Below are 19,909 nucleotides of genomic sequence, written 5' to 3'. Positions count from 1 at the left end.
ACAAGAGTCTTGGAGCAGAGGAGTGGAGGCGGCGAAGAGAGGCACTGAGAAAAGAGGCCTGGACTTTGGGGTGATTGGTGCTGCGGCACTGGGTTGTGTGCTTCATAACATTTGTACATATGGCTGTAAATAAACGTGTGTTGGGTGACAAAATGATGTCCGCCTGTCTGGGTCTGGGCTGCTTCCCACACCAGAAAGCTGCTGTTCCCAGATGGCTAATATACTGTAAATCAAACATTATCCACACATTAGTACTCAAATGGCCTGACTACAGAACTCCCTTTACAGAAATCATTTATGCTCAAAAGTCTTCAAACTAATAATTTCAATTTTTCTGATTGTATGTCTTGTTGGCTTGCCTCATATCAACCAAAAATTGAGATCTTTTGATGTCAGCCTTTCATTCCGATTTTTTTTTTGTTTTGATTTCTCACTTAGCTATGTGGCTGCCATTGTTTGGAGTTCTCTTCCTAAGCCTTTTGAAAAGCTCAATCATCTGACACATTCAAACCACACATAAAAACACACATTTTAAATATTACATTTTTCTCTTGGGCTATACCAGAAACTGTTTTCTCTGTTTAGAAAATTACGTAACAACTGTACTTAACTCTGACAGAATTTTTTTTGTGCCATCTCATATGGTAAAATCTGCTGTACTGTGCTATCAGCTTATGTCTACTGAGATACATTTGTTTCTAGCAATGTAACTTTACATTGAAATGATGTTGCGTTTTGTCTATTTTGCTGCTTGTTTGCTTTATAAAGCACCTTCTTGATGTTGTACTCTATGAATTGTGCTTTATAAAATAAACATTGATTTTTCTGCACAGTCTTTGCCTCAAATTTACTTTATGTGGTGGCACACAGTTATATGAAGACATAGTTCTTCATCGTCAGATTATATATATAGTACAGCTAGATAAACAAATGAGATAAGCACAAATATCACTTAACATTATATTTCAAGCTTTATCAACAAATATGTGAAAATAAATCTGAGTGCTTTATGTGTGAAAAATGTTCTGTCTATCTGACCAGTAAAAGCAAATATTCTTCAGCCTTGTTTAAACATGACATTTTCTACTTGACTGCATACTGAAACAAATCTAAAGAATTTAATCTATTTAAAGAATGATATTTTGAATGAAATCAGGATATGTGTATATGTCTGTATGAGCATTGTGCTTAATGTGTATGTGTTTGTTTGCATGTCATTTTGTACATTCATTCAATTTTGTTTTGTGCTTTATTTTGAGCATACTATACTGTATTCATGTTCTACACAGTGCTATATTAAAATAAAGTGAAACTGCACAAGTGCGGCCATTTTTCTCTGTTCTAATCATATTGTCCTGTAAAAGGCAAAATAAACACTAGCATTAGTTGTTCTGCTTGTTTTGATTTTTAAATTATTCTATCACAATATTTGCTCACTATTGCTATTTGAAAATATGACGATTCACTTTGTCTTGGCACCCATTTTCTTGGTAAAATTTTGCAAGATTACCATGACAGAGATTTTCCCCATTTCTGCCAGCGGACATTGCAATGAAGTGCTTTGAAGGATCCTGAGTCCTGTTTACTGATGGAACAAACAGTCAAAGCATATCTAAGCAGAGAGGATGTCTTCTATGCAGCAGACTGATTTTAAATACTTATTTATTTAAATAATTAAACAATGATTGAACTTTAATTGTTTTAAATACTAGGGGGCTCTGTCCCCTGCTCGCTTTCCTCGCCAACCTCTGCCGCTCACATATGTGGATTTCATTTTCACCAAATAACAAATCTTTTAATTTTCGCAGATAGCCCTCTTCATTGGGAAGAAACACTACTTTTTCCAGATGGGAACACTAATTAGACAATCTACAAGTCTTCGACTTAAAGTTTAAAGCTGAACAATATCTTCATACTTCTGTCGTATCACCTATGTCCATATATTCGATCTCTTTTCGCTGTTCCGTTATTTCACCGAGTAATAATTTCCATTTGTTAATGCTAATACGATCTTTACTATCAGTTTTTTGAGACTTTCGAATTTTAGTACTTTCATAATCTCTATCCACTCTGCATGTGTATGCGCCAATGTTTTTGAACCTCTTTACGACATTCTACTTTGTCTTCTACTCTTTGTCTTTTATTTCTGACCCTGCTTGGAGCTGAGAGCGCAGGAATTGTGTCTGACAATAGCATTCATATGAATGAGAAGTGATTGAACCGTAGGCATGGTTGTAAATGTTTGAGAGGAGCGCGGGACTTGTCAAAATCTCTTGGCAAAAAATCTTGTCTCATGGGGCCTGAAATTATCTCTCACGGGAGTTGAAATTATCTCCAAGAAAGTCTTGTCTCAGGATTTCCTTTTATAATAGAGAGACTAGTTTTTTTTTTTCTAATGAATAAAAAGAAGAGTTAGCCCACTGCAAGGCACAATCACCCAACTACATTCGTGTCATTGGCTCCTACCAGGGCAATTCTGAGTGATCATTTATACTAAAATGAAAGTCCTTGGAATTATGAAAGAAATTACTGTGAAAACTATGCAGACACAGAAAGAACACACAAACCACTCTCCTGGAGCAGTGACAGAAAACTGCTGACCACTTTACCACCATGCCCTACTTGTAACATTGCAATGGCTTTATTATTAACAATCATTAATGGTAACATATTTTAATGATTTTAATATGTATTTAAGCTGATATTTGAGAAGCTTCCTGTTTTCTTGTAAACTGCACCTAATAGTCACTTTTTTGTTTCTGTGTCTTTACTAACTCCCAGTTTCATCGGAGTACTACTTTAATATACAGTGTATTAAACTGTTACCAGCCTAAGCTCTGACTGTGCCAGTGGCACAATGCATTTATATCTCAAGTGTATTCAACTACTGTATGCCTCAAAGTTCTCCTGGGTAGTAGTATGTGTTTAAAAATGTAAAAGTCAGTAGCGCACTTCTCCTTTGTGAAGAGAGCTTTCTTGTCTTTATGTGCGCTCTCTTGAATAGAAACCTAATTTATGCTCATTATTAACAAATCGACTTTCAGTTTCTTGTATATTTTCGACTTCCTTGGACTGTCGCCTTTGCTTGCTGAGAACCTCCTTCTGCTATGAAGAAATCTCGAAAGCTTTATTCCTAAACATACAAGTAAAAATTTGACTTTCCATGTCACAATGCTACTAGTCAGGGCTGGCTCGTGGGGAGAAGCAACAAGGTGATTGCAGTAAGGCAGCACATTGGTAAATGTGGCATTTTAATGCAGTATTTTTTAACATTATGAAATAATATTACAAAAAATGAGAGTTATGTATGAACCATAATAATTACATACATAAAAAGTGCCTTATTTATATGTTGCCTTTAAAGATTGTATGAAAGATTTTAATTTTACATTTCATAGTTCTAGGAACTCTAATTCACACAACTTTGCCACATCTCATTTCAAAGCTGCATGTCAGGACATGATATTAGTACAGTAATCCCTCCTCCATCGCGGGGGTTGCGTTCCAGAGCCACCCGCGAAATAGGAAAATCCGCGAAGTAGAAACCATATGTTTATATGGTTATTTTTAGAATGTCATGCTTGGGTCACAGATTTGCGCAGAAACACAGGAGGTTGTAGAGAGACAGGAACGTTATTCAAACACTGCAAACAAACATTTGTCTCTTTTTCAAAAGTTTAAACTGTGCTCCATGACAAGACAGAGATGACAGTTCTGTCTCACAATTAAAAGAATGCAAACATATCTTCCTTTTCAAAGAAGTGCAAAGCAAGCAGTCAAAAAAAAAATCAATACGGCTTTTTGGCTTTTAAGTATGCGAAGCACCGCCGGTACAAAGCTGTTGAAGGCGGCAGCTCACACCCCCTCTGTCAGGAGCAGGAAGAGAGAGAGAGAGAGAGAGAGAGAGAGAGAGAGAGAGAGAGAGAGAGAGAGAGAGAGACAGATAAAAAAATCAATACGTGCCCTTTGAGCTTTTAAGTATGCGAAGCTCCGTGCAGCCTGTCCTTCAGGAAGCAGCTGCACACAGCCCCCCTGCTCACACCCCCCTACGTCAGCGCAAGAGAGAGAGAGAGAGAGAGAGAGAGAGAGAGAGAGAGAGAGAGAGAAAGTAAGCTGGATAGCTTCTCAGCCATCTGCCAATAGCGTCCCTTGTATGAAATCAACTGGGCAAACCAACTGAGGAAGCATGTACCAGAAATTAAAAGACCTATTGTCCGCAGAAACCCGCGAAGCAGCGAAAAATCCGCGATATATATTTAAATATGCTTACATATAAAATCCGCGATGGAGTGAAGCCGCGAAAGGCGAAGCGCGATATAGCGAGGGATCACTGTATTCCTTTTCCTGATTTTCACAAGTTGTAATTTGTATATAATGATTACCATTTTCTTAATTACTGGAACATTATTAAGGTGTCAGTCACAGGTACAATGTCTGATAAATGTCTGTTAAGTTTGCATCATATGTTGTCAATTACAAAAGGCAGGTACCTTTAGTATGGTGTTTGTAATCGCCAAGGTGTGTTGAGGAGCATGTGGGATAAGCAAAACAGACAGTTTTGTTTCACGTTCAATGTCACAATTGGAAAACTTAATAAAAATAGCTTTTTAATGGAGGAAACCAAAGAGAAGAGATGAAAAATTTCTTTGTTTGAATTAACTATTTTGGGTGTTTTTCAAAAATAATGTTATTTATTATTTTGTCCATTATTTTTAAGATGTTCTACATTGTGGCAGTATTCTAGTATGATGCATGTGTTCCAGTGTAAGTCTAGTAAGGATATGGATTGGGGGCTAAAAATGTACCATGGCTCAGGTGGAAATATTTAAGGCACAGGCCCAGCTACTACTGTCAGTGCTACTGCTATACTTTTCATAGTATAGCAAAAACTAAGAAAAAAAAGAAAATCTATAAAAGTTCCGCAATTTTAGGTCCTATAAGTATATCAAAGTCTATCAACAAAACATGGATTTCCAAGAAAACAAGCACAGCACTTTAGTTTGTTATACCTTTACTAGCTGTGTAAGCCCTGTAAAAAGCATGGGGTCCTAGAAACTATTGAAATCATCAGAGTGCATTAGCAGCTAAGCAACTGTCTTTCTTCAGAAGTTTTGTTTTGTTGACATGCTTGCCTCACTTGTGTATTAGCGGCAGGAGGAAAAGAGGTACTGTTTTGCCGATGTGCTCACCATGCTTCTATAATAGCAGATAAGCAAGTGACTCTCTCTTCGGATGTTTCATTTTGCCGACGTGCTGGCCTCGCTTGCGTATCCTCGGAGGTGGAGCCCTTAGCCCAACTCCAACTCTCACTTCCGGGACGGACAGAAACACACACTTCCTGCGTAGATGTTAATATATTAGATAATTATTACTTACTCATTTCCACAGCAAGAACTGTAATGTTGTGCCAAGAGATTTCTTCACGATCCAAGGGCCTAGCAGGCATCAATGCTCCGGATGTGAGATCTATGTAAAAATACTTTTCACGATCACTGCTTCTATCAATAGAATACCTGCCAAAAAAGATCAAGATGTGAAAGGTCATTTTATTTTGTATCTACCTCATTCAATACATGAACAAGGTGCATTTTTAATGTCGATACAGTAGTTTTCCGAGTGTTTGTGTGCCTTAGAATAGCACAAAAATTCTTAATATTGTTTATTCATAGTGAATTAGGAGGGATAAAGCAGGTTCTGTAATAGTCAATCTGGGATGTACTAAAAGCATGGATTTCACATTAAGGATATGTCATAGTTAAAAATCACAATTAAATTATGTGTTTCAAATAAACATAACTGTTTCTGAAATAAAAGATGATGTTTTCACCAGATGTTTAATGTAATGACAGAATGAATGGAAAGTATGACACACACACATCACAGAGGATGGAGACAAGAATCATCTACCAGAAGTGTAACGTGCTCCAGGTTTGCCAAACAGGTTTGATTCACTATAGAGAACACTTTCATTTCATCATAAAAGTAGAAAAAACTCTTAAAATATCTAACCAGCTAAACAGTTGTAAAAGTAGAATCTTAAGATTAAAGTGAAAAAAAAACTGCATGACTTTACATCATTAGTTATAATAATGTATTATTAATTATAATTATGTACCACTCAGCTTAAATGAATTTGCCACTTTGTCTTGTCCACTGTTTTACTGTTTCTAGATTTATTCTAGTTTTATTTTATTAGGAACAACAAGAAAAGCTTGTTTTGCTAGGATTCACTTACGCCCAATTGCCTTTGGTCTTGATTAATATGGAGGAAGCATGTAGCATAATGCAAAAAAGAAATCCAATTATAACATTGCAGCACCCATGTTTTTACACTTCAACAGTAACAACCACATCCTTTAGAAAATAACTCAAGTAATTCAATATATTTTAATAGCATAATAGTTTTATATTTTTTTCATTATAAGATACAATATATAGGTATGCTGATTCATTTTAAATACTGTTGTTTTGTCTTGCATTGTGGAACATTTTGGCTGCACTCTGTTAAGTGTAGTAACAGAGCTTCTTTCTTCATTTTACCGTTTCAGGAGCTGTGTGACAGAAAGCTTGCCACTGGTGTTGGGCTCTGAAGTGCTGCTGCTTCATGCTAGGATGCTTTGCTAACAGTCTGATAGACCCCCTTTTTCTTTCAGTTCTTATGCGTTTGTTTGTCAACACCGCCATCTGCAGGAAAATGTTGAGCACTGCTGCTGGTGAGCTAAGCTGTGACATGATGATAATGCACTTTATTATTAGTTAATTTTAAAAAAAAAAACCTTTCGATAATGCAGTATACAGAAGTGTACGGTATTTACACCATGGACAGTAGCTCTGCTTATGAACAGGAATATCAGTCTAAAGTTCAAAGGCTATTTTTTCTTGTGGTTTCAGGGACAACAATTTTAAACTGTTATATCTCATTATTCAAACAGCCCACTTATTACAAACAGACCTGAGAGAGCCATAGCCTGTGAACTGGATGGTCGCAGTTCAAACACTCAACTCATTCATACTGGAACAATTCAGAGGCATCAATTAACCTAACATGCATATGTTTATAATATTGAAAAACATAAATAAGTCTACTTGTAAAAAAAAAAAAAGTTAGCACACCCCATGAATCAGTGGCTTGAATTCAATTCACTGATTGATTCAGCTGAATTATGCACAGCTTTCTTAAGCTCATGCCACACCATCTTAATTATAAATGAACCTTGGCCTAGACTTTGACTTGACTTTACAAACTAGATGATTGTTAGTTATGTTATGGTATGTAAACCCACAGAATTTAAAGAGGAATTCATTATTTATCACATGACCATAACTGGTCAAAGCCAATATTAATGGCTTCTGATGTTTTATTGAGTTAATGAACAGGACCAATTTAGATTTTATGAAGGATGTGGAAAATTTGTAAAGAAACTGACAAACATATAATAATTTATTTAACATGCACAAATATATATATGTTATAGCCATTTAATTACGTTAATTTAGATAAGCAATTATGCTCTGCCCTGTAATTACATAGATAGATAGATAGATAGATAGATAGATAGATAGATAGATAGATAGATAGATAGATAGATAGATAGATAGATAGATAGATAGATAGATAGATAGATAGATAGATAGATTAAAATAGGCCATTTAAAAAAAAAACACAGAATCTATTTCAATGAAATGTAACAATACTAAGATAGCATGGTGGTGCAGTGGTTGCTGTTGATACACAACCAGAATCCTGGCTTGGAATTAGGTGCCCAATTCACTCTTCCGGTGTGGTTTACATTTTCTTCCTAAGCATTTGTACTTTTTTCTGGATACTCTAGTTTTCATCCCAAAAATGTGATTCTTTGGTTAATTGATAACTTAAAACTGGCTGTATTAAAGAGTACTGGATTGGGCTGGCGTCCAGTTATGGGGTGGGATTCTTCCTTGCGCTTAGTACTGCTGAGATAGGTGACTGTCAAATGGATTAAGCAGATATGAGAATGCTATAATATGTTACGATAATCTTAGTCACAATAATAAAGAAAAACTGATCTATACTATGGTTTCTGTGGTCTTTAATGAAATTATTTCTCCTTTGTTTTGTTAATGATGTTTTAAGATATATATATGAAATACAAGGATTAATCAAAAACAAAGGCAATTTGAAAATTATGCAGTGGCTGCAACAGACGGAAGCTGACATAACACAACATATTCGCAATGGCTTATGGGTAGCTCGAACACACATAGTGCAGCGCTCTGCTGTTAGTCTAGTTGAAACTAATAGACACTCCGCTGCAGGATTGCATCATTGTTGATCAATGCAGCATGGCACAACATAACATTTATGAATAAATAGAAAGGTTGACAGGCTGAAGAACAAGTGATCTCATCTGGAACATTGCTCCCACAAGCCCACATTGACATGGCGAATGCCTTCATCAGAGAAGATCAAGGGATTATGCTGTCCTCCGTTGCTGCACATTTAGATTTCAGCTATGCATCTGCATATGCCATAATGCATTATGACTTGGGGCAAAACATCTTACTGATCTGCACAAGCAACAGTGCATGGAGGTTGTGACCCAAAACAGTCCTGCTGCTCCATGACAACATACGTCCCCATGCAGCAGCCACAACAATGGAGGAATTGCAACAGCTGCGCTTTGAACGTCTTCCAAATCCCCTTACAGTCCTGATCTAGCACCATGTAACTATCACATTATTGGAACACTTAAAGAGGCTCTACGCAGTCACAGTCTCACTTCTGATGATGAGGTTAAGGAAGAGGAGCAGACCTGATTTCAGGAGAAGCCAAAAAGCACCTTCTTCCAAGGAATGAAGAGGTAAGTGGAATGATAATGTACAAGAAGTGCATTGACCTGCAAGGAGACTACGTGGAGAAGTGATACAACTTTTATGTTAATCTGTTCACGGTTTCCAGTATCAAAGGTTAAGTTGCCTTTATATGTTTACTAGACAAAAAGCCTGTTTCGACAATGTAAGATGAAACGAGCACAACTTTGTGTCAGTAGTGTATGAAGAACAAATGATAAGTAAGAAATAAAAACGAAAGTGATGTATGTAATGATAATTAACCTAAGAGGTTTGGGATATGTATGACTTTATCACGGCAAAAAATGCTGTACACTTAAAAAAGACATGCTATCTATGACAATGTTTTTGTTTGTATACTGGAGGCCTGTCAGTATGCAACTAAAGCTGTAAAATCTCTCTGTAGACTACATTTTTTGTGAAGACACTCTCACTGTTTGGTAGTAATTTCCCTTGATGTGGCCCATCTTTAACTTGCACCTTCACATCACTTGCCCGCTGAAAGTACTTAATAATAATATGTTCTTACGTATTATTTTGAGTGTGAGGGTTGACTGTGATCGGGGCTAATATCCTACCCCTGTGCGGAAGGATTTGGGATTTCAGAATATAGAGAAAAGCCAAGCAAAATGACACCTTTTATTGGCTAACTAGAAAGATTACAATATGCAAGCTTTCGAGGCAACTCAGGCCCCTTCTTCAGGCAATCTTGCCTGAAGAAGGGGCCTGAGTTGCCTCGAAAGCTTGCATATTGTAATCTTTCTAGTTAGCCAATAAAAGGTGTCATTTTGCTTGGCTTTTCTCTACATTCATAATGGCTAACACGGTACAACACCCTAGTACTACGGATTTCAGAATAAAAATCCTGAAATGCGTAGGCTAAATACGCCGCCTGCCGCAATGAAGCAAATTTTCTCTTTAGAGGCATTTGTATAAGTTGGAAGTGAGACGAACTTTGAAATGCTTAAGTCATGAATGTACCTGTTGAAGACAGTTGTATAATGCGTAGGCTAAATCCGCCACCGGCCGCGATGTTGGGGTTGGATTTCGGTCTCGTAAGGTTTTTCAGGCAGCGGCGCAGAAGGCGACTGCGCATTCAGCTTCGGACGGACGTGAATGAGTGAGTGAGTGAGTGAGTGAGGAGGCAGGCGAATTATGTATAAGATTATGCCTCATAGTTTTCTACTGAAAAAGCGAAAATTTTAAAATAAGCATCCAGTCAAACCAACTAAAAAGTGCACTATAGTCTACTGTCATGTATGGTGTTATATTGTTTAATGTACAGTAACATACAAAACCAGCCCAGCTCACTCAGGACTGCAGTAAACTGTTTAGTGTTAATACTGTATTAGACTTGAATGCACAGAAATATAGTGTGTATTTATTTCTCTTGGAATACAACTTTAATTTAAAGTATTTTTCTAACAGTAAATGGCCTGCATGCTCAATATACAAGGATGTGGGCTGATATTTCTGTCATGAGGCTATATAGGCAGCACTCAAAGTGCACAGGACCTTGTTTTCTTCAAAGTTTTTGTAGTTGCAACCATCAGCCAATGCATTATTAATTCCCCAGAATCAATAAAGTTTAAAACGATCAAACCTTATTTTAGGCTATTGCTAATGCTTATTGACAGGTACTTGAAAAAGACTTGAAAAAGAAAGTTCAGAGTTTCACACCATCTGACAAACTTTGCTGTCAATGCCATAATGGCTTGAGTTATGTATAAATCAATAATTGTCTTCAGCAGAAATTACTAGAAAGACTTGGAGTTGTGCATGTCACATCAACCCCTAGTAGGTTACAATGGGTCAAATTTACTCCTATTTACAAAACTTTAAAAAAATGGGAGTCGGTAATATAGGCATGTGGATAGTCATTTTATGCTATTTTGAAGTTGCTGATCATGAATACAATAATATTTTTAATATGTGATTCTTTACTGATGGCCCTGTCCGCTAAGAGCTGCTGCAAGAAAGTTAAAAATGACCAATTTCAAACATAAGCATGTGAGATATTGTTTTAGACTATTTAAAGGTCAGTGATTATGAATGATTAATTTTATATTTTTGATCTTTTACTGGGGATCTAGCCCTCAATGCTTTTCTATAAGTAGGTGAAAAATGACAGACGTCTTACATATAAATGTCTACGTGTGGAAGTGTGTGTGTCTATCCAGCCTGGAAGTGAGAGGTGGAATTGGGGTAAGGGCCTCCGAGGAAATAGAAGACTTGCTTAGCTGCTAATAACACAAGTGAGGCGAGCATGTCAGCAAAACGAAACCTCAGAAGAAAGACAAAGTCGTCTAGCCGCTAACGTTATACCTTTTACTTTTCCTCCCACTGCTAATGCACAAGGGATGCGAGCACATTGGCAAAATGAATCCTCCTAGGAGAAAGATGCCCTGAGTAGTTCCTTTCAATTACCTGATATCTGTACATTTCAATTTTTTCTGACGATTTCAATAGTTTCTAGGACCCCGGGCTTTTTACAGCATGGGCTTACACAGCTAGTATTTTATAAACATTAACATTTAAAAGGAAGCACACATTGTAACATTTCAAATATATGACTCACCTATCCTTGTTTGTATCCTTGCACTTCTACCTCAAGAAATAAATTGTTACATTTCTCATAAAACCAAATAGGACAGCTTACGCTAATTCAGACTTTACTGAGTTATAGTTGCTTTATATTAGAATAAGTAACGGAAGGGAATAAGTTTTCTGCTGCACAGAATTCGGCTTAAATTTGTGGATCCTGAGATTTGTAACATAGCTTAGTTACTTACCTAACTGAATTATTGGATATATCAGGGTCTTTTGCAGATACAATCTGAAAGACTGTGCCAATCTCCACATCTTCTGCCACCTCAACATAATAGGAGCTGGAGTCAAATTTTGGGGGTTCATCAACGTCCTCCACACTGATATGTACGATGGTTACATCGCTGAAAGGGCCCTTGTTCAGAAATCTTGAGTCCACATGTGTATTGGCACCTTCTATTTTTAAGGTGTAGCTCTTTTTGCTTTCAAAGTCGAGTGGCTATAATAAGACAATTAAAGGAAAAAACAATTACTTTGGGTAGTCTATGTCACACCAGTACCTTTCTAGTCTGTTTGATCAGAGTAGTATATTTCATCTCAGACATTTATTTAAAATTTTAATTGAAGAAAACAGAAAAAAGTGCCTTTTCTGGGGTATGTTCACTGATGTGCTAAAAACTCCCTTAGTGCTCTAAACATTTTGTCTCTGTTGTCACAATGGCTGTACATCCTCTTAAGACAATTACACAATACATACATTCTATTTGTAAGAATCACTGACTTACACACATCTTAGGTGAACTAATAACACTAAATTGTTGGGATAGACATATGACCCCACACCTTGGACTGGTTTAAGAAGTTTAAAACTGTTAAGGTGTAATTTATTATTATTTCTTTAAGCAGTAGTTATTATATTAATTAAACTGGTTACTTGTGTAGACAATGTAATATTTTTCATTATCATCAATATAATAAAGAAGCGGATGTCTTAGATAATTTGAAAGATTGTAATTTAGTTTATTTCTTACAATAAACCATTTAATATTTCTTTTTAGACATTATTAACTGATGAGACTCAAAGCAACATCCATTACAGTTTATAATGCACTTACTTGCTCTGCATTTAATAGAGTGCTGTTCTAATAATAATAATATTCAAGTAAAAAAGGCAGCTTACAAATGGTTTCATGAATACAACTTTTAATCTGCTATAAAAGGGCAGTTTATTGTTAAAATCAAAGGTCTACGATTCCTTCAACTCAAGGAATTTTAACAACTAAACTTCCTGTCTCTGAGAGATGAACATCTATCCAAGTTGGAGCTGACAAGTAATATTAAAACTGGAAAACACCCTAAAAAGAAAAACTAGATGAAGCCTAACAGATGTTCAATTTAATTGAAATAGATACTTTCCAAATGGATAGATGTTCCTGTTCCTGTTTCATATTTTTCCTTACACTGTAGGTTGTTTTACTGTTTTGTGGGTTATTTAGTTTAAAAAAGCAGTTACTCATAGATAGAGCACACTTCAAACATTTACATACACACAATACAGTTTGTAAAAAATTCTTTAGTCAGATAATAATTCAAGATCATATTGGTTAATTTAAGAAGTTTACTTTTTGGCTAAACCATAAAGTGTGCCAATTTAACTTCTCTATTAAACAAAACTTTGTTCTATTTAAGCAGCTTTTAAAATAAAGCTACATGGTTGTAAAAGTCTTATGTCTATAACACAGATTTCCAAAAATGGCCCAAAACTGTGATTAGTGTGTTTTTGGATTATTTTGTTTCCTACCCTTTATTCGTTATTTATATTTTTACTTTTTTGGGATCAGTTTAAGGTAACTTGATAAACTCTGTACGATTGACCAAGGTTGGAGAGCAAATCTGTTATCATCAATTATAAAACAGGTGACAAATTACTAAGTGTACCTTTTTTATTGTAATAATTCCAACTTGATTGGTAGGGTCTGTGTTAATGTCAAATGTGTCTCTCCCATCTCCGTCAATGATGGTGTACCGCATCTCAGCATTGATTCCCACATCCAGGTCTTTGGCTCTGACTCTTCCAACTATAGAGCCAACTGGAGCAGACTCTGGAACACTCATCTGGTAAAGCTCTTGTTTACAAAAAGAAGAAGAAGAAACCATGTTATATACAGTATAGGAAATGACTCTAAATATATAATTTCCAATGGGTCTGCTGATTTCCTGGTTATATGTGCTATATGAATCAATCAATTCTTCGTTATATCTGGTCTACTTTGAAAGAAGCCTCACACAAAAAAAAAACCCTGCAGCCTACCAAATGAGAAATACTTGACACATTTTAAATATGAATTAAAAATCCTGGTCACTAACACTTTATGTTAGGTATTACTTACATCTACAGTGATGAAAATGTTTGGGAACCCCTCTCAGCCTTCATAATAATTTACACTACTTTCAACAAAAAAGATAACAGTGGTATGTCTTTCATTTCCTAGGAACATCTGAGTACTGAGGTGTTTTCCGAACAAAGATTTTTGGTGAAGCAATATTTAGTTGTATGAAATTAAATCAAATGTGAAAAACTGGCTGTACAAAAATTTGGGTACCCTTGTAATTTGAATGCATGTAACTGCTCAGTACTGATTACATGCAACACCAGATTGGCTCGTTAAGCCTTGAACTTCCAATCATGAGAAAAAGTATTTAAGGTGGTCAATTGCAAGTTGTGCTTCCCTTTGACTCTCCTCTGAAGAGTGACAGCATGGGATCCTCAAAGCAACTCTCAAAAGATCTGAAAACAAAGATTGTTCAGTATCATGGTTTAGGGGAAGGCTACAAAAAGCTATCTCAGGGGTTTAAACTGTCGGTTTTAACTGTAAGGAATGCAATCAGGAAATGGAAGGCCACAGGCACAGTTGCTGTTAAACCCAGGTCTGGCAGACCAAGAAAAATACAGGAGCAGCATATGCGCAGGATTGTGAGAATGGTTACAGTTAACCCACAGACCACCTCCAAAGACCTGCAAGAACATCTTGCTGCAGATGGTATATCTATACATCATTCTACAATTCAGCACAACTTGCACAAAGAACATCTCTATGGCAGGGTGATGAGAAAGAAGCCCTTTCTGCACTCACACCACAAACAGTGTCGCATGTTGTATGCAAATGCTCATTTAGACAAGCCAGATTCATTTTGGAACAAAGTGCTTTGGACTGATAAGACAAATTCTTCAGGATAATGTTCAAGCATCAGTCATAAAGTTGAAGTTACGCAGGGGTTGGATATTCCAACAAGACAATGGCCCAAAACACAGTTCGAAATCTACAAAGGCATTCATGCAGAGAGAGAAGTACAATGTTCTGGAATGGCCGTCACAGTCCCCTGACTTGAATATCATCGAAAATCTATGAGATGATTTGAAGCAGGCTGTCCATGCTCAGCAGCCATCAAATTTAACTGAACTGGAGAGATTTTGTATGGAAGAATGGTCAAAAATGCCTCCATCCAGAATCCAGACATTCATCAAAGGCTACAGGAGGTGTCTAGAGGCTGTTATATTTGCAAAAGGAGGCTCAACTAATTATTGATGTAATATCTCTGTTAGGGTTTTTAAATTTATGCACCTGTCTAATTTTGTTATGATGCATATTGCATATTTTCTGTTAATCCAATAAACTTAATTTCACTGCTGAAATACTACTGTTTCCATAAGGCATGTCATATATAAAAAGGAAATTGCTCAGCCAATGATAAACAAAAATCCAAAGAATTAAGAGGGGTTCCCAAACTTTTTCATATGATTGTATTAATAACATACTGTTATGCAAAAAAGACTTTAACAAAAACTTCTTTTGCTCTTAATAACTCTTATAAATCACCAGTAAAATAGTTATTCATCTCTGAGAAATATGACATATAAAATGATACACTGATAAAGTTAATGTGAACATGAGTGCCTCATTTGATCTTATTAAGCATTAATTAATGATTCACAAGCTGTATACTGAAGTAACAATATCAAGAGACATATTGTGTCCCATTTAAGCCAACAAAGTTATTTTAGTTTGCGTCCTTTCTCAGAGATACAAAAATAACCACTTCATTGGGGCTTTGTAAGTGCCATTAAGACCAACAGAAGCCTTTGTTAATGTATTGTTGCATAACAGTAAGTGATTAATACATACATTACTGGTCATACCTAATCTAAGGTGTTCCATCATGATCTTTAAACATTTCCAAAGGCATTGATAAACTTTATCCAGCAAACATCTTGTAATTACTTTGATCTTAAACACAGATCACAAAGAGATGATGTACATTCATTATGGAAACAAGGATGCACTTCTTCCTACAACGCTTACAGATCTCATTGAACAAGATACTGAGTCACATAGGTAAAGAATAAAGGGTCTGAATACTTGTGTCAATCTGATATCTTTTAATAAATTTGCAAAACATTCTAAAACCCTGATTTTTGTTTTGTCATTCTTGGGTATTAGGTGTTGCTTGATGAGGGGAAAAAAATGTAAATCATTTTTTCACAAGGCTGCATCAAAGTAAAATGTGTAAAACTTGAAGGGGTCTGAACACTTCCTGAATCCACTGTATATACAAAAGTATGGAAGTCTTCCAATACCATTTACTTGAATATTTTTTTCTATAATATGTATCTAGCAATGAAATGGCAGAGACGGTATAATTTTGAAAGGAGGATTATGCTAGAAGTTCACCAAAGACTCAAGAGAAAAGCATGTCCACAAGGGCCTGGTCAACACCCAAATGTATTTCCTCAAATTTCTAGATGATTTGAGATAAGTCAAAAAATGGAATATGAAGATTCTTCTGCATAAAGTAGAGGGATGGAAGTTCAAGAGCAGTTATTACTCCCTGGCCTTTAAGTGCTTTCCAGAGATTAAGAATGTAGTTGAACCAAGGTTTATGTGAGGACACTATGGTAGTTTATTCAGGGACTTTACAGGACAACTTCATTCTGGAGATGTCTCAGAATTAATTCATGTCTGGGTTTATACACGTCTAATTGTGTTTGCTGTTCTCTGTAATTTCTTAATCCTTTGTTGTGTCATTTAATAAAAGCCCTTATTGCAGTTCCTGTAGTGTAGAAACTTTCAACTCTTCACTATTATTAGTTTAGACCTCAGCTGCTTTAGTTTTATATATATATATATATATATATATATATATATATATATATATATATATATAGAGAGAGAGAGAGAGAGAGAGAGAGAGAGAGAGAGAGAGAAAAGCCAAGCAAAATGACACCTTTTATTGGCTAACTAGAAAGATTACAATATGCAAGCTTTCGAGGCAACTCAGGCCCCTTCTTCAGGCAAGATGTAATTACATCTTGCCTGAAGAAGGGGCCTGAGTTGCCTCGAAAGCTTGCATATTGTAATCTTTCTAGTTAGCCAATAAAAGGTGTCATTTTGCTTGGCTTTTCTCTACATTCATAATGGCTAACACGGATCAGCACCCTAGTACTATATATATATATATATATATATATATATATATATATATATATATATATATATATATATATATATATATATAGTACATATGCAATCTCTGTAAATGAAATAATATGCTGTGTACAAAGAACAGCTTCCAGGAATTTGTTTTCAAATGAAAACATGTGAACTGTCTGAAATATCGTCTGTTTAGCAGAACTGATTAAAGAAAATCCAGAATGTTGCTTTTTTAGTAGTTCTTTTGCTTCTTGTATCAAATTGCTTGTGCTAGTCATGAATTATATATAGCATTTAAAATTAAGCTACTCGCACTGCATTCTTACTCTCTTGAAAAAAAGCGACCAGAAGAAGTTTGCAGTTTAATGTTTTGTGGCTATAAGTGCTGCTTGGGCATGTGCTACATACATTCAGAAAAAGAATTTGGCCTTGTGGGGTGTGGGTACAAAAGAAAGACTGTAATTAACTTACTCTGTGGGAATCTAGGAGGATTGTCATTGACGTCAGTGAGGGTGATATTGACAGTTGTGGTACCAGCCAAACCTCCCAGCTGGCCACCCATATCTTTGGCTTGAATGATCAATTCATAATGTTCTTTGGCTTCCCGATCCATGTTGGGCAGAGACACTCGGATGATGCCTGTAAAAACAATTCAAACATTAAATATTTAACTCTCATAATTAGCTATTGTTGTTTTTGATAAAAGGCCACATACATTTTCATGTACAGTATTCTGTTAATTGAAATAGGACAAAAAAGGTTTTTAGAAGGTGAAAGACACAACATTTGATCTGTATAGCTTTCATCTGATTAATTGCTATAGTCAATAGCAAATTAGATGCTTCAGACTGGTTCAGTACGGCAAGTTTTTCTCATGTAGCAAACCTAAATTTAAAATGATGCATTACAAATTATTTATAAAGGATTCTATTTATGATGGAATAAATGCATTCCTGGATTTTGTATTTCATTCAAACTCAATGGTAAAATATATTATCACGTAATACTGGACGGTAACCACTTGGTGGCAGCATGACCCAGTGAACTAAACTGTTTTAAAGCTTAAGTCAAGTAATGACTTTTTTCACATACAAACTTATGGATGTATTTATATAGTTATCTGAAGCATCATTCACAAGTTACTAATTTAGGGAAATAAGAATGTAAAATGAATGAATGAGCTCCTGATTCTTGTATATGATATAAAGCATAAAAGGGGATAATGTCCATAAATATTAGGGAAAGTCGCAAAGATCTGTCAGAAAGTGAACGAAACAAGTAAGCATAATGTGAAATTTAGAAATTTGTTTTTAAATGGTTATTAGTATAAGTCAGTGTCTTTGCAGCTAGGGTACTCTACTGTGGTTTGAGTAGTTAGCTGGAGTGATGTTTCTAAAAAATGCATAATTTGCTTTAGTACATAGCAGTATTAAAAACATATTTAAAAATACATAATTTGTGTTTTCTGTTTAGGTGATCTGCGGTGGGCTGGCGCCCTGCCCAGGGTTTGTTTCCTGCCTTGCGCCCTGTGTTAGCTGGGATTGGCTCCAGCAGACCCCCGTGACCCTGTAGTTAGGATATAGCGGGTTGGAAAATGGATGGATGGATAATGGATGGATGGATGTTTAGGTGATTACATGTGATACTTCAACAAAAATAAAGAAATTTAGAGTGTGACAGTACGGGAGAAAAAGGTCAAAATGTAATAAGCAGCTATAGACTTTTACAAAACCTGAAAAACTGAATAAAAAAATGGAAAAAGAAGATATTAGTAGATTGAAATATGATTTATCTATTGAGTTTTTGTTACACATTATTGGACTAAGCAGGTTAAGAAAGTGGGTGGAAAACGTCTTTTGTTTAGGTGACTTATGTTGCCCCAGACTTTTTCCTAGGATACTTTTGGGCCCAAAACTAAACATCCATCATCTACAGTACATTCTTCTTACCCTAACTTAATTTTTGTTCCCAGTGGCCATCTTTTGGCTTCTGTCAGGCAGCTTGCCTAAAAGAGAAACTTTTAACCTTAACTCAGCCTGATTGGGAACCTTCAGTTTTCGATAAATCCTGAAGTCAAACCTAAGATGTTTTAAACATTACTGCACCTGATACAAAAATCACCTTTTAATGCCATGTAGAAATTTCTGATATTATTTGTGTTTACATAATAGATTGTAGATTTTTTTAATATTTAGAGTGTCTCTTAGATGGTATTACATTGCAGAGCTTAGTTGTTTCCCCCTTTGCTATGCTGCCGCTAATGAACCCCAGCCTCTCTATGTGGAATTTGCAAGTCCCCCATGTTCCTAAAGATGTCCCCTGGGTGTTCAGTGCTTATTAGGCTAACTGAATACTAAACTGACACTGCACTCATATGAGTGTTCCCTCTGGTGGACTGGCATTCATTTCAGGGTTGGTTCCTGCCTTGCGACCAAGTATTACCCTCACTTTGATCCAGACATCGGAGTATGTGGATTCAGTAAACAGATGCAGAGAGACCCTAAGCAGGTCGTGAGCCTGCGTGTGAGCCCTATGGCAGATTGCGATGCTTTCTCTGGGTTGGTTTCTTCCTGTGCTACATCGCTACATTCCTCTGATGGAGAAATCAGCTAAAGAAATGTGTTGAATACTCATGTCTATACTAATACTAATCTTAAAGTTAATTCTTAATAGTAAAATATATGAAAATTACTTAAACATTGATAATCCCAATAATGGCATGCACTTGGTCTGCTGCCTCACAGCTTTAGATTCCTGCCTTCAAACTGCGACTTGCTCAGTTTTAGTGAATATAGGTGTGTATCTGAGTATACTCTGTGGTGGGCTTGTATCCCAACACCCTGGATAGCAAAGATTGAAATAAATGAGTTTAGAAAATAAAAGAATATGTGTAAATAATTGTGTGCATTAATCTAACTATTCTTAACTAAAGTTTTCACTTCATTTGTGACTTTGGAAAAGCAATTTATGAAACATTGGGTAAAAATTTGAGTAAACAATAGATCAAGTCCATTACAATTACAGCTGTAGTTGAAAACTTGTTG

The 19,909-nt window shown here is 35.9% G+C and overlaps 1 protein-coding gene across 2 annotated transcripts in view; it reads right to left on the bottom strand.

The window, feature by feature from the left end:
- LOC114653479 (cadherin-20-like) overlaps window positions 1-19,909 on the bottom strand; it is a 134,540-nt gene that overhangs the window by 8,767 nt on the left and 105,864 nt on the right. For both annotated transcript variants that reach the window (XM_028803828.2, XM_051929363.1), the window contains exons 5-8: window positions 17,337-17,504; window positions 13,315-13,502; window positions 11,622-11,875; window positions 5,377-5,513 (exon numbers count right to left, since the gene is read on the bottom strand). In XM_028803828.2, coding sequence (XP_028659661.2) covers window positions 5,377-5,513; window positions 11,622-11,875; window positions 13,315-13,502; window positions 17,337-17,504 — 747 coding nt within the window. The remainder of the gene's footprint in view (window positions 1-5,376; window positions 5,514-11,621; window positions 11,876-13,314; window positions 13,503-17,336; window positions 17,505-19,909) is intronic.

The sequence above is a fragment of the Erpetoichthys calabaricus genome, chromosome 6 (genome assembly GCF_900747795.2).
Source record: "Erpetoichthys calabaricus chromosome 6, fErpCal1.3, whole genome shotgun sequence".
Classification (NCBI taxonomy): Eukaryota; Metazoa; Chordata; class Cladistia; order Polypteriformes; family Polypteridae; genus Erpetoichthys; species Erpetoichthys calabaricus.
The sequence above is the reverse complement of the archived record's forward strand: the minus strand, read 5'-3'. Positions and strand labels throughout refer to the sequence as shown.